The sequence below is a fragment of the Electrophorus electricus genome, chromosome 10 (assembly GCF_041902795.1).
Source record: "Electrophorus electricus isolate QZ-2024a chromosome 10, ASM4190279v1, whole genome shotgun sequence".
Classification (NCBI taxonomy): Eukaryota; Metazoa; Chordata; class Actinopteri; order Gymnotiformes; family Gymnotidae; genus Electrophorus; species Electrophorus electricus.
This window is the reverse complement of record NC_137506.1, coordinates 25,837,120-25,853,276: the sequence shown is the minus strand read 5'-3', so window position 1 is coordinate 25,853,276 and position 16,157 is coordinate 25,837,120. Positions and strand designations below refer to the sequence as shown.

General features: G+C 38.2%; 1 protein-coding gene and 1 long non-coding RNA gene across 6 annotated transcripts in view; one reads left to right on the top strand and one right to left on the bottom strand.

The window, feature by feature from the left end:
• pole2 (polymerase (DNA directed), epsilon 2) overlaps positions 1-524 on the top strand; it is a 5,884-nt gene extending 5,360 nt beyond the window's left edge. For all 5 annotated transcript variants that reach the window (XM_035532820.2, XM_081721781.1, XM_035532818.2 and 2 more), the window contains 2 exons: positions 1-2; positions 123-524. The exon at positions 1-2 is cut by the window's left edge and continues 66 nt beyond it. In XM_035532820.2, the coding sequence (XP_035388713.1) occupies positions 1-2; positions 123-141 (21 nt within the window). In that variant the 3' untranslated portion in view covers positions 142-524. The remainder of the gene's footprint in view (positions 3-122) is intronic.
• Positions 525-2,436: 1,912 nt separating this feature from the next.
• LOC113571450 (uncharacterized) overlaps positions 2,437-16,157 on the bottom strand; it is a 27,715-nt gene continuing 13,994 nt past the window's right edge. The window contains exons 2-3 of the long non-coding RNA XR_003410001.3: positions 5,011-5,055; positions 2,437-2,567 (exon numbers count right to left, since the gene is read on the bottom strand). This is a non-coding gene — a long non-coding RNA (uncharacterized LOC113571450). The remainder of the gene's footprint in view (positions 2,568-5,010; positions 5,056-16,157) is intronic.

Genomic DNA, 16,157 nt, shown 5'->3' with positions numbered 1-16,157 from the left:
AGGTATCGGACATTTAAATTATTGATGTATTTTAGGTTTTTGCGTGAAAATATTATATACAACTAGAAACACAGATACTTATCCTTCTAACTGATGTTCCAATATTTGTTTTTCTTTTACAGCAAATTGCATGGACTGTGAAGCTTATTGGACCATACATTTAGGGGTTTATTTTATTTTTTGTAACATTTTTGTAACAGATTGTTTTATATAGATTGTAAGGCATCTACTATCTATCTACTTTAAGTACATTTTACATATGAATGTGTACATGTAAATTCTAAAGCGTTTTGTTGTTGCAATTGTGTAAAATTAAATAAACACTTTTGTTTGTAAAATGTATGTATTTTAGAAGAAATGAACATATCTCGTTTTTATTGAAAACAGTACATATGGCGTTTACTGGTTTGTTGGCTTGTAAGACAACATCAGATAGCTTTGAATGAAGATCTGTGTTGAGAGAGACCATAGCACAGGTTTAATTTTCTCAAATTTACAAGAAACTAATAAACTTAATATTTTGATTTGCCCTGTTATGGTTACCATTACAAAATGTGGTAAAAAGTTGTACAAAAACTATGGCTGTAGATATAGATCACATGGTAACCACTTGGTGGCACATGTGGTCTACACATTGTATATTGTTGTGTCTATTGGTGAGTATGTGATTTGTCTCTATGATCCTTACAAACCATCCCACTTCCTTAGTTGTTTACTACACTTATTTTTAGAGTTTGGTTTTCATGGACAAAGCATGCATACATTTCACCTATTAGACACAGACAAGTGTACAAATTTGTGTCAAATATACCTTTCCAAGCAAAGCCCACATGCTCCAATACAGTCTAGGTGTTGATAAAAGTGATGACATAAATAAGGTCTTTCATAGTGTGTTGGAGCCAGCAAGATAACTTGCACTCATGAATGCAAAGGCTACATTTGTAGGAATGGATGAATCTAGCAAATTATATACAAACTAAAATTATTGAAGTCCTGTGAAACAAATTTTGGTACTATGCAGCCATGCTAATCTCTTAAAAATCTGCATGCATGATGTAAATCACTGGATCTAAACCAATTTACTGGTCAGACCTCATCCATTTAAGAGGCTAGTATCAGATCATAGCTTGTTTATTATAGCTTTAGGTTACTGAACAAACAAAATCAGCTTGTAGAGGCCCTTCCCGTTGCTATTTATTTATACTTGGTGAATTGGTGAAAAGGCTACAGCTGTTCCTCATGTTGACAATGCTTTTTGTAATTATTTAGATCATTATTAAAAAAAAAAAAAATCTTTAGAACTAAACAATCAGATCTTCCCATGTGGCCTGTGGCCCAGCCCCAAATTAGGTAGTTTTCCAGACTAGATGAGTAATTGTTGAGATTTGAGGACACTAGATTTATCCATTCTCTATATTATACAAAATTCCCTTGTCTTTGCTATAGTGAGTTGTTGTGCATAACTGGCACCTACCAGTATTTTTCCCAGCCCTTATCCACAGTTGATTTAGATTTTGTGCATTGTTTAAATGTAAATTAGGAAGTGTGTGTTTGATCCAAATCCCAGTCTTGTCTGAACATTTTATCTTCTTTCCTCTGCCCCTCTAGCAGATTTGCTGAGGTTTGCACATCAAACAGGATGTTTACGTACAATTTCTTACAGTAGTTATTCAAAGGTTCCTTCCACTTTTTAATTTATAAGACACTTTTCATCACAGATAAAAGTTATTAGCTGACAGTTTGCATTTACTTTTTCTTTGGCAGTTGTAAAGATAACAGAAATGCTTTAGCATATTATAGCTGGTAGAGGTGACGCTCAAGCACAAGTCCATATACAAAGGGCTGGAGAAGAAGATTATAAGACAATCACAGGAACAGGTTCATACTTTCAGTGTTGTATTTGTAGCTTGCCCAATTCTGTTTTACTTTGTCAGCCATGGTCAGCATCAGAGTAACTCCAACAGTCACCCTGGGACAAAGTATTAAGCAACTAGCTTGTCTTGTTTTGAATAATTATCAACCCTATGTGTTAATTCAGTGCATAAAAACATAAAGGCAATAGTCTACATATACAGAGACTCAGTTCAGTGATCAGCTCAATGTTTCCCTGTGGTTCCTTGTGTCTTCCTTTTAAAGTCAAATGTTAAATGCAGTATGTGTGAATACTGCAGTAATATAGCTTACTTAGACTCTTTAAATGAGAAGTTGCAAAACTGTCATTTCTGTTAATAAATATGTGAAAGTTATGTTGACACCATTTTTGCAATCTATCATTTCAGCTTGTTTTTTAATAAATATGGTCTACATATCACAGCATGCTTGACTGACATTGCATCATGGTGTAAAACCAAGCTTCTGTACATCCAAGGAACTCCCAGCCCTTATCATGACCTCACAGTTTATTTTGAGAATCCCTGGTGTCACCATCTGAAGCTGGTCATTGCCTGGGCAACCGGTTGTCGTTCTCAAGTCATGTTTCAAATCTGACCTGGTCTTGCAGATTTCTCCTTTGTAAGAAATTATTTCACCCTTTCTCTCACAGGAAGCTGTCACTTTATGAGACATTCCTGCATTAGGAAGAAAACATGGAATAATGTTAGCTAAGGAATACTGAAAATGCCCTACACCCTTAGGTGTTAACTTTTGTTAACACTGGAAGCCCTGGGAGTTTATTACAAAATATACTGGATAGTGAAGAGACTCAATTATACTCACAACAGCAAGTCATTGTGAGCTGAATACTAAATGTTTATAATTTCACCATTAAGAAACTAGCTAGCTAAATTTCTAGGGGCAACACTGGACATCAAGGTAAAATGTTAACAATCACACCCCCAAAGTAGATTACTGGAGTTTGATGCTCACCTGGCAAAACACCACTGCTATACCAAGAGGAATTTGTTGAAAACTTTGGTAACGTGACTAGACAAGTCTCTCAGGCACAATCAATAAATAAATGTAATGGTATGTCAGTTTTACAAAGAATACATAAATTATTTCCCAAGGGAGCACACCTATAATCCTCTTGCTGCTTATCCTTTCTTTAGGCTTCTGCATACAAGCATTCCCACACAGAGATAATGGTTACCACTCTGTCCATTTTTGCTAACTGGTCATGCCTTTTGTATCACAAGTACTAATTTCTAACAGTAAAAATGAGTGATAATTTATACTTTACCTGTTATGTTAAACAATGCAGTCTATCCCACAAAATATACATTTTACACTGTTTTCATTCACTTTTGGTTGAGAGTAGGTAGAGCAAATTTGTTACTGATACTTCTCTTCAGTATTTGTCTCTTTTTTGGTAACTGTTCTTTTTCTGTTTTTTCTCCTTCAAATTTATTTAAACCCATTAAGCACAACTTGAGCTCTTGTATGTTATTACTGGATTCATTCTAGGGTTCCTTTCTCATGGACGAGCACCAGACATTACATAGATGGACACCAGACATGCAATGCTGCTGGCTCTCTCCCTCCCTTCCCTGCGTCCTCTGGTGAATGGGTTTCCATCACAATTTTTAGGGTGCAGGTTCTCAAGGTGTGCTAACATGGTTAGTGATTTTAGCAAAAGTATATTATGTCCTGATTTCCCGGTCAAGCTTGCAGGAGACAATTCACTAAAATTGTCATTTTCTACCTTGGAGTGCATTTAACTGCTTATTTTTGGGTCTGGATTTTTAGGTCTTGATGATCACATACTTGATAAATGAACCAGAAATCTAGAATCCTCAACATTTAACTTGTCATTCTATTGGTCTTGTGCATCGGCCCAGGTATATTCACTCGTCTCCGTGCTCCCAGACTGCTCACTATGCCTCAGTTTCCTTTATTCTGGTTATGTGGACTCACAATTGGATATATAAAGGATCTTAATGTTCGTGGATTAAACCATGCTCATCTTTACTCTCTTGGGAAATTGGGAACTTGTATGTCTACTGGTATGTCATCTACCTATTGTTAAAAAAATAGGCCTTCTGAACTCGAACAACATTACAAATAAGGCATCACTCAATGATCTTATCACCCAGTAAAATGCTTCTGCTAACAGAAATGTGGCAACAAGTTTGGGACTTTCTGCATTTAAATATGTTGGTGTCCAATGGTTTCACTTACATATACAAGCCACTTCTTACATGGAAAGGAGGAGGATTAGCTGTAGTTTTCTATAGTAGCCTGAAGGTCAAAAAGGTGGCCCTTCTTGAGGTTACAATTTGTGTATATTTTGCATTGAAGGTTCTCTCTTACCTTATTGCTGCTGATCTTAATCTATCGTTCCCCCAAATCTCTAAGCAAATTTTGTCTGAGTTGAATTAATTACTCACAGTAGCCACATCTATTTGCTGTGCTATTGTGATACTGAGTGACTGTAATATTCATGTCGATGCTAGATGTGCATTCTCTACTGAGTAGCCTCATCTATTTGCTGTGCTATTGTGTTACTGAGTGACTAATATTCATGTTGATGCTAGATGTGCATTCTCTACTGAGCTCTTAAGTGTTCTTGATTGTTCTGGTTTCACTCAGCACATTGATTTCCCCACACACAGTTATGGTTGCACACTTGATTTGTTTTGTACCTCTTGACTGGATATATTTCTGTACCACTGGACTGGATATTTCTGTCGTGGGTTTTGTTGTTGGCTTTACTGATTATAAGCTTAGTGAGATTTGTGTAAGTATACCCTCTCCAAAATCTCTTATTAAATCAGCTCTTTCTTTCTGTAATCACAACTCTCTCCACAATCATACTTTCTTTACCTCTCTTCAGACTTCTTCTCTAAGAGTTATTTCTAAACTCTTCACCTGATGCTTTGGTGGCACTCTACGACAGCACCGTTTCTGAAACACTCTCACTTCTGTCAGGACTACACTAGTCTTTACTACTCAGTTCTCTCCATGGTTAATCCTAGATGTGATGAAGTCAAGTACCTGCCCCATCACCATGTGACCTGCCAGAGAGTAGAGATATCTGTTACTATATGCAGTGAATCAAACATTTAGACTTACCTGAGACCCTGTTTCCAGAAGAATGGAAGCTGGAGCAGCTCCAACCTTTGTACAGGTCAGACGGGCCCAAGACCATACAAGGGTAGGGGGGAGCCGCCAAAGAAGAACACATATAGAGAGATATAGAGTCAATAAATGTTCAGATTTACCAGTAAATGTATTGATGTAATGGCCATTGAATTGTGCACAGGACTGACAATAAAATTATTGTAATATATTAAGGCTGATTTTATTGTTCTTCTGTAGAGCCATCTGCCTGAGATATTGGTTTAGCCCAGGGCAGGGCTTCCTGTATTTAAGGGGGTGTAGAACAGAAGCTTGAGGTTGGTGAGATGGCAATTGTACTCATTTAATGATTGTCTACTGAATGAGTGGCATCCAATTCTATGTTAGCCTGGTACAGAAGTCTAGTCCATTGTTAATTAATAGGATTGCTGATGAATGTTTGAGGAACATTAGCATCCTAATGTTATTTACTTTTAAAACTATTTATTTTCCTTTTTCTTTATTTTCACAATTGTTAGTAATACATATAGCACACTAAACGTATCTGGAGGTGTCCTGTACTCAGGGTGCAGTGAATCCTGTACTCCATCCTTGACGCAAAACCATGAATATATCCTGGATTCCTGTGGATTATACCATCCTCTGATGGGGAATCTTTCACACTAGCGCTCAGAGCTATGAAAAGTTAGGTGTTGGTGTTTCAAGTGCTTGTACAAAAAATTGGTATCACTGATCTTTTACTTTTCACTAGGCAAGTTTCTAAGTACAAGGATGCTCTAAATACTGACCTTTCTTCTTACTATTCTAACATCAAAAACAGTGGCATGGGCCCAAAACACCATAAATAAACTCGTTTTTCTCTTTTCCAGTCAACTCTTCCTCAAATCCTGATGGCTATCTCTCTGTCTTAACCACTGTCAATTCTTCCACTGTCTCTGACATCATCTTCCTGTGCTTGTCAATTTGACCCTGCTTCTCTTCTTAAATCTTTTTCCTCTGTTATTTCCACTATTGTTCATCTGATTAATCTGTGTTTTTCATTGGGTACTGTCCCTCCCTCTCTCAAAATTGAAGCTGTTATGTCCATACTAAAGAAACCTGGTTTAGATCCATCCTCATTGGCCAATTACATACCCAATTACATCTCCAGTCTCCCATACCTAGCCAAAGGCATGCAAAGGGTTGTAGACTCACAGCTTCACATTTTTCCATCAATAAATAATTTTCCTTTCAGTCATGTTTTCACTCTCTACACAGTACTGAGTCTGTTCTCTTAAGAATAGTTAATTATCCGTTTTCTACAGATAACAAACTCATCAACATTTGGGTTCTTTTGTATCTCACAGCAGCTTTTGATACTGTAAACCATTACATGCTCATTTATTGGTATTGCTGGCTTAGCTCTTAATTGGCTATGGTCATATCTTACTAGTAGATATGACCATAATGCATATTTAACCATTGATTTCAGTAGATCATTTGCCCCTGTTGTTCAAGTAGTACTCCAGGGACTTGTCCTTGGGCTTCTTCTTTTAATTTAATATATTTCTCCACTAGGCCAGATAAGTTCTAAATCATGGCCTTAAATTTCACTGTTATGTTGATGATATTCAGATTTAAATTAGTACTACTTCCCCCATAGCTTCTGCCCAGGCTTTAAGTTCATGAATCACATATCTAAAATTTTGGTTGCACAATAATTTGAAACTTAATGCAGATAAAAGATTTAGAAGTATGGCCTAAATTGCTAATTTTCAGTTTCTCAAGCTTCACTGTTGATGTTGAAGATGCTACTCTTAGGCCAGTTTAAGTTACTGAAAACTTGGTTGTCTCTTTGACTCTTCACTCACCTATCCAATATCAAGTTACTAACCAAACTGCATTTTATAATTTGTGCAATATTGCATGCCTTTACCCTATGCTCAATGATGCAAGAGTGTTAATAAATATCTTTTTATGGCCTCCCTGCTACATTATTCATCTGTCTTCAGTATATCCAAATGTAAGGCGTTGTAAGCAGAGCGGAGTCACACCTAGTAAAATTTCAATAGTTTAATCAGAGTACCAATGGAGATCTGAAAAATATAGTCAAAGACAGTCCAGATCAAGAGCTATTGTACACAAACTACGAGGCAGGGGCCAGGCAAAGGGCAAAAATGAGGAGTAACAAAGAGTCGATCAAAAGCCAAATAAATCCAGAAAACCACTAGCTTGGTATCACTAGGCAAGAGCAAAGTGAGATTTCACAAAGAACAGCATAAACAGTCAGGTTTAAATAGACAATGTCATTGAGGAAACTAGACACAGGTGAATTTAATAGACTGGTGATTAGGACTGGGCAGGGTAATTATGAGGAGTGTAGTCCACATGAGGTGAGCTAGAGCCAGTGATGTGACTCCAAAACTCAGCAGCTAGAGCCCTTAGATCTACCAAATGTATTGTTAGCAGACAATGTGAAAGCGTTAACCAGGTGTGATGTGTTCAAGAGATTTGGTAGATGTAAGGACTCTAGCTGCTGAGATTGCAGGTGGTGCAGAAGAGAGACTAACCATTAATCCAATGTGTTCAAAGAAAGCGGACCATGTTTGTGACGAGAATTGGGGACCCCAATCTGACACTATATCTTCTGGGATTCCAAAGAGGCAAAATACAGAACTGAATAGGGGCATGACGAGATAGGAGAGGAACCAGTTTTCCTGCCAGTAGGGTTTTGGGTGTCTTGTTTTGGGAACATACAGTGCAGGAGGCTACAAACTTGTGTATGTCTGCTAACATGCTCTCCCACCAGTAATGTCTGGATATTAATTGTTGTGTTTGCACCTCACCTGGGTGACCTGAAGTAAGTGAGGAGTGTGCCCACGTAATGAGACAGTCTCTACAAGAAGGAGGGATGTATTTCTTGTTAGCCAGACATTGTGGAGGGACACCCACACCTGTCAAGGCTTGGTTGATTTCCTCTTTGATCTCCCATCAGATGGAAGCCATAACACACTTGGGAGGCTGTATAGTTGTAGCAGGGGTCTTGGACCAAGGGTAATTTTCAGCACTCAGATTCCTGGACAAAGAGTCTGCCTTCGTGTTATGAGAACCTGGTTTGTAAGTGATAGTAAATTGGAATCTTGAGAAAAACAGGGACCAGTGAGTTTGTTGAGGATTCAATCTTTTAGCGTTATGCAGGTACTCTAGGTTTAATGATCCGTAAGGGCTTGAAAAGGGTATGAAGTTTCTCCATTCTTTGAGGGCTAGTTTGAGTTTTGTGAATTAGGTTGCTTCCCGAAGTTGTTCTAGTGCCACGGGGACTAAAGGTAAAGGATATGGGTATTTTTTGCTATTGTATTCATGGGCGGCCGAATGAAACCCTGTGATAGTGCCTGTATATAAGCATCCATAGCCTTCTCTTCAGCTTGTGTAAGGTGGAGTGCGCTGGATTGCATTCGCGAAGGTTTAGTAAGAGATGGTACAGTGTCTTCTCCTATTGGTTTACCATCTAATGTGGATAGTTTCATGGGAGTACAGAGGTTGTCCATGGAGATACCTAGCTGGAGTGCAAGCTTGGTATGAATGAAGTTTCCTTCAGCCCTTGAGTGGATCAATGCTGGAACGTACACAGGAGTAGGGCAATACAGGGTGACTAATATGATAAAAGATTTTGATACAAGTCCATTAATGGAATAGTTCACTTCATCAGCACCTCATTAGCATTAGAACTTTGTCCTTATAAGCCAGTTCTGTGAGAATGTCAGAACATAGGCCATTGCGATAGGCTACCAACAGAGCTGGGTCATTCCAACAACTGCCTGCTGCCAGAGAGCGAATCTCCAACACGTAATCCACTATTGAGCGGTTTCCTTGCCTTATTTTCACCAACAATGTCCCATTTGATCTCTCTTTTGTGGGGATCCCTCTTGAATGGATCATATTGAGAGCTTTCCCTGTTAGGCAAGATACTACAAAGGATATACATGCTCAAAGAGGGAAATTGTTAAAGTATATGGAACACTGGAGCAAGAATGCTTTGCAGTCATTGGGTCTGCCATCATACCGGATTGCTTACCAGGAAGATGGACCTGCTCTGTTCTGGTATGCTAGCAGCTGTTCTAGGAATCTGAACTGGTTGTGGGGAATGCAGATACTGTAGGGTGACAGATAGTTCAGTCATACTCTCTGCTATCATCTGTAGATGTTTCTGTTGGTCCTGATGTTGTTGGGTCAGACCAGAGACAGACTGGGTGAATCTTTTGAACATTTGCTACTGTTCCAGAAATCTTGCTTGGTATGCCAGAGCAGGCCCCTCCCAATGTAAAGTGTCCTTGGGTTTGTGAAAGGCACTATATAAATTGAATTTATTATTATTAATCAACAATAAATGTTTTCCTATTCCCATAGTGTTATGCATTGTTTTTGTGATGTATAATCATAAAAATGTTTCAGTAAATGCATACTTTATGTTAGAAAGTTACCACCAAAGACCTAACAGGGTGGATATGCATATAACAGGGTGGACATCAGAGTGTATCTAATAAGTACATGTGTGTGTTATGTGGATTTATTATTCAATTTGGTTAGAATAATAATAAATATTGGTATTATGTGTGCTAAAGAATGCCCTTAAGAGCAGTTGAGAGACAAAGGAGAAGGCAATACCTACAAAAAGAGAAAGAGAAATGGTACAGAGATGGTGGAGAGGCAGACAGGCAGGAAGAAGGCAATTTCTGGTGTGAGTGAATGAGAGAGAAAAAGGGGCACTGAGGAAGAAATTGAAGGAATCAGAAGAGCAAGTAGATCCAAAGCTAGAATACTTTCTCAAAACACTCCACTTGCAAGCCCAGACAGTGAACATATTCCAGAGATCTCAGGATGAGAGTAGGATTGTGCTAGGCCAATGCCAGACTTGTTACTGTTTTATATAACTAAACAAACTCCTATCTTTAAAAGCTTACTGTCTGGATAGCAGAGTCCTTTGCAGTCTTCAAATTCAGACCGAAGACCCATCTATTTGTGGAATATTTAAATGACCACTGACCCTGCTCCTATGTCGACTAACTGAAACTCTAGTACTTATTATAGCGTATTGTTTATTGCACTGATGTTGACTGCTCCTATGTTGACACTCTAGTACTTATTGTTTATTGCACTGATTGTTGTCTGAGATAGAGCTTATGTATTTTGCGCTTCTAGGCATCAGCACTGATCCCTGTATTTCAACAGTATTCCAGTTCATTGGTATACTGGACTTTATCCTACTGCACTGACTAGGATGTATTCTATGAGTAAATGACAAAGCACTTTGTAAGTTGCTCTGGATAAGAGCATCTGCTAAATTTCATAAATATAAATGTAAAAGCAATTCAATTTAAAGTATTGCAATTTAAATTGCAGTATCTAAAAGGGGACCTATTATGCTTTTTTGGGTTTTTGTTTGTTTGTTTGTTTTTGCTTTAATTTAGGGTGTTATAAAACATTAGCTTTTTGTGCATTTAAACAATTTGCAAAGCTACAAAGTTCAAAGTACACCCCAGAGGGAGTAACTCTTTCCTAAAGTAACCATTTTTCTTAGCTGCCTGAAACGCCTCATTGGAATTTGAGCCATTTTCATTGTTACATGATGACACAATCTCAAATCACTTTACACATTACCTACCTGCTGGCAAACCTGGTATCCCCTCTCACAATGCATAGTAAGTACTAGAGATATGGCAAGTACTGTGTTCAGCATTGTGAGGAGAAAACTAATTTATATGCTCTGCCATAGGTATAACTACAATGGAGTCAATGGTTGAAATTAATATTTAACACCATTCCTTCCATTGTTTCAATTACTCTTCTGTTTGTCCAGAAATTCAAGGAACCATGTGCAGTTTGATGCAGTATTCACTTCTCTTATACCTGAAAGATGGGGCACTTCCAATTTTGTGTGGCCCAGTGGAAGATTCAAATAGCAATGATTTTAAATAGATGTTGCACAATGTTCAAGTGTAGCAGTGGATTTATTATTACAAGCTGTAATTTTACGTTCACCATCTACTGTAGGCTTTTGTTAACCAGTTAGCTAGCTTTCTAATACCCCTGGTATTTTTACACATGTAATATGCTGGGTTCTTCCTACCTGCAGAGAACTGCTTGTTCAGCAGTTGTGCTGTACAGTATGAGAAAAATAATGTGGTTTTGGAATATTGAAATGTAAATCTATTCCAGTAGACCCCATAAATAAAATTACAAACATTGAAAATGAGCATAGCAGAACCCCTTTAACAGGATAAAGAGTTTGCACAAGAGGACTATTAGTCCTCAAGGCATTTTTATGTACATCATTGTACACAATGTATAACTGAAATATAACAGTTGTTCAAAACATAAGGCAACTTCACAAATTGGCAAGCCATAATCACAAAAATGCTGCAGAATTCCATTCCATGGGATTTCTAAGTAGTGTATTCCCTACATACTTATGACATGACGTGGGTTAAGAGAACTAGAGTTGATGTTTGTTTTGACAGTTGGGCAAATAAACTGTTTCTTTGCTGGCTAAGGTGGATGGACAGAATTGTATATATGTAACATCAACCCTATATTTTGCCCACAAATCAAATATCTTGTTGTTGGCTAAACAGCTTCCTATAGAAAGTTATCTCAGGGTGGCTAACATTAGCTAACTAGTTAAAAATGAACAAGATAAATCTTTTTTCTGGATGATTTAGAAACTTTTCAGAACTGATTACTTGATCATTGATAGTTTTTAGCAAAAGAATTCTGAAATATTAATAGCAATCATATAAGTGAACTCTAACATGTTCTCATTTATTTGCTGATCTCTGATAATCAGCCAACCAGCAGGTACAGCTTGCCAGAGTGTGAGACAAACAATGATTGACAGGTAAACTTTTGTGTCATCTTGTGTAGATTTAGGAGTAGTTATTCACTACTTCCTGTGCAGAAAATAAAATCTGACAATACATTAAAAATAAGATAAGATGCAAACCACACATACTACCCATTATTTAATTACTGAAATCTTTGGAAATGTTCAAAACATCTTTATTGTCATGTGCGATCACATGAATGTTATGTATAGTGTTTTATTACAGATGGCCAGAAGAGACAATTGTGAAAAGTAGTGATGACTGAAATGAAGCCTCATGAAACACAAAATTTTGAAGTGATAATGTTGGAAAAAAATTAAAAGAAAGAGAAATAATGCATGGTTTTTAAAAAAGTGCTTGGTTTTAGTGACTTATATTTTAGGAATGAGAAGGGTGGATTCATTGTCTCCTCTATAAGTCACCAGTCTTGAATTAATAACATCAGTGTTGAATTACCACCATAGTGTGCATTTACATCCAGCTGGACACAAATCAGAGTGTTAATTTGGCATTGATGGTGTATTTTTTTTCTACATAGTACACACAACTGATCGTTATTTAACTCCCCTTAGTTGTCTCATCAGAAATGACATGAAATCCCTTCACACAATGTATGTGGAGGCTAATATTTGGAAAATAATACACTGGGAAATATATTAATGAAAGAACAAACCTAATTCTGAAAGAATGTGTGAAATAAATCCAGAAAATCCAAATATAATGAGAAATATAAATAGTGTTTCAGAGTGGGCTATACAGCAAATATAGGTTCCTGTCGGAGAATATTTAATGTGTAAACTTTAATTCAATGAAAGGTGTGTGTGTGTGTGTGTGTGTGTGTGTGTTTCAACCTCACTCATACTGTTAATGTGTGATCAGTTCCACCAGTTCCATATGGGTTTTATGCAATACACCAACACCATGCACTGAATTAATCTCCCTATATTAACCCACTTTGCTGTCTCTGTGCTGGTTACTCGTATGGTAGGTTTCAGTTATTTCTCAAGTTATTATGCAGTTAAGCTACATATTTTTATGTTTTAGACACAAATTATTTGACTTTTATGTTCTGAAAGCTCATGTCTGATGATGAAGAGTTTACATGCACTTAGAATGCATTAGCCAAACAAAATTTATAATAGAACATGTTTTCACAACATGCTGCCAAAACAGATTACCCCTACTAACTTTGATGATAATCACTGCACACATATTTGGCCTTTTTAATTAAATGTGAAAAAATTCCTGCATGGGCATTGGCCCAGGCTAGAGTGTGATGATTACTTGTAGAAGAAATTCAAGTTAGTGGTAATGAGAATCAATTTTTAAGGAGTCATTTCTTTTGGGCTTTCAGTATGCGTGTAAACATTCAGCATCCTTGCAAGTACAAGTACAAAATCATGGGAATTTCAATACACATGACAACATATAGAGCCATCTGTGCCCATTTAGGCCTGTAGGCCTTTCTAATATTTGCCACGACCAAAATCAGAAAATGTGTTGGTGTATTACAACAGCATTGCCAAGCAATGGCTGTGTGATCATTAAAATGTATATATATATATATATATATACTCATTCCAAATCCAGCACGCTGAGACTGTACACTAAGTGCAAGTTGGGCGACCAAAGACTATTGTGCATCAGAGGCACTATCCAGGATGAAACATCCAACATCCAAGAGTGCAGTAGAATGATAAAGTGCTTAGTGATGAAGTGATTAGTGAGTACCTCAGAAAGCAGATACTTGAGGTAGATGTGAGGAACAGGAACCAACATGAAAGGATAAATCCCTGTACGATATGTACCACTGGCAATTAGTGGAAGTAGCTGATGTGGAGAAATTCTACTGAAATTCTACTTTCTACTGGAAAAAGCTGTATTGAAAGACAGCATGGAGGCACATGGCAGCACAGGAACAAGCACAGGAATCAACAGCAGGGGATCTACCACAACAGGCAGGACCTCAGATGCAGGCTGTGCAAAGATGCACCTGAGACAATCTAGCATATAACAATGGGATGCAAGATGCTAGCAGCCAGTGTGCATGGAACGCCATAACCAAGTGGCTGGCATAGTATAGAGTATAGTGAGTACAGGCTGGATGTTCTGAGGTCAAAGTGGGATACTCCCCGAAAGGTGGTGGAGAATGACCAAGCTAAGAGTCTCTGGGACTTCCAGATCCAGACTGACAAAAGGGTAAGGGCTAACCAACACAGTAGAACAGAACATACACTATATTGCCAAAAGTATTCATTCGTCTGCCTTCACAAGCATATGAACTTGAGTGACATCCCAATCTTAATCTACAGGGTTTAATATGATATAACAGCTTCAACTCTTCTGGGAAGGCTTTCCACAAGGTTTAGGAGTGTGTTTATGAGAACCTTTGACCATTCTTCCAGAAGCACATTTGTGAGGTCTGACACAGATGTTGGACGAGAAGGCCTGGCTCGCAGCCACCACTCTAATTCATCCCAAAGGTGTTCTGTCGGGTTGAGGTCAGGACTCTGTGCAGTCACGTTTTTCCACACCAATCTCACTCATCCATGTCTTTATGAACCTTGCTTTGTGCACTGGTGCGCAGTCATGTTGGAACAGGAAGGGGCCATCCCCAAACTTGGGAGTATGAAATTGTCCAAAATCTCTTGGTATGCTGAAGCATAAACAGTTCCTTTCACTGGAACTAAGGGGCCAAGCCCAACTCCTGAGAAACAACCCCACACCATAATCCCCCCTCCAACAAACTTTACACTTGGCCCAATGCAGTCAGACAAGTACCTTTCTCCTGGCAACCGCCAAACCCAGACTCGTACATCAGATTGCCAGATGGAGAAGCGTTATTCGTCACTCCAGAGAACATGCTCTAGAGTCCAGTGGCGGTGTGCTTTACACCACTGCATCCGAAGCTTTGCATTGCCCTTGGTGATGCTTGAATGCAGATGCTCAGCCATGGAAACCCAGTTCATGAAGCTCTCTATGCACTGTTCTTGAGCTAATCTGAAGGCCACATGTTTGGAGGTCTGTAGTGATTGACTCTGTGACCCTGCTCTGTCATTTTATGTGGCCTACCACTTTGTGGCTGAGTTGCTGTCATTCGCAGTCACTTCTACTTTGTTATAATACCACTGACAGTTGACAATATTTAGTAGTGAGGACATTTCACAACTTGTTGCACTGGTAGCATCCTATTACGGTACCACACTGGAATTCACTGAGCTCCTGAGAGTGACCCATTCTTTTGCAAATTTTTGTAGAAGCAGTCTTCATGCCTAGGTGCTTAGTTTTATAAACCTGTAGCCATGGAAGTGATTGGAACACCTGAATTCAATGATTTGGATATGTGAGCGAATACTTTTGGCAATATAGTGTAGTAGTAATGGACAAACGACAGAAGAGGGCCATAGTGACAGATGTAGCAATCCAAAGTGATAGCAACATCAGCAACAAAGAACATGAAAAGCTTGAGAAATAAATATGACTGAGAGAAGAGCTGGAAAAGATGTGGAAGGTGAAGGCAACAATGGTTCCAGTAGTAATGGGAACACTAGGGGCTCCCAAACTGGGACAGTGGCTCCACCAGATCCCAAGAACAACATCTGAGATCTCCATCCAGAAGACTGCAGTCCTGTGAATGCGTAACATAATATGCAGGACCCTCAAGCTCCCAGGCCTCTGGTAGAGAACCTGAGCTTGAAGGAAAAAGACCTCCCTGAGGAGGATGAGTGAATTTTTAAGGTTGATGTCTTGTGAAATCATTAGAAAAAACAGGTTTGGATTCCTACCTCTTAGATTTTTGACTTGACAGAAAACTTTGGCCTAAAGACTTCATAACATTAAAATATACAGCTTGAACTCCTAATGATTATAAAGAACAGAAGCCCATCCTCAACATAACTGAAGCTTGGCATCACTTGAACAGGGAAAAATGCAGCCTAGTCAAATAAACAAACTACTGAACAAAAAATAAAAACTTTAAAAATACTGAATGCTTTTCCACTGTGTGTGTTTGAGTGTGTACATACATACTGACAACTTGGAAAACCTGAAAAAAATGAGTTGGGAATTGCATTTACCATAGTGCCATGTACAAAAGTGCTGATCTAGCCCAGTTGACCTAAATTTTGGATCAAATTATTTCTTTTACTTTTTAAATTATTTTGAAAGAGGGTTTGTGATTGGGGCATGGTTAGGAGGTGCTTCAGTTACAAAGACTGCTCAGCTGGATAATGTTCAATTAGAACAATGCTTTTAGATCTATGCAAAAGATGTCAAAAGCAC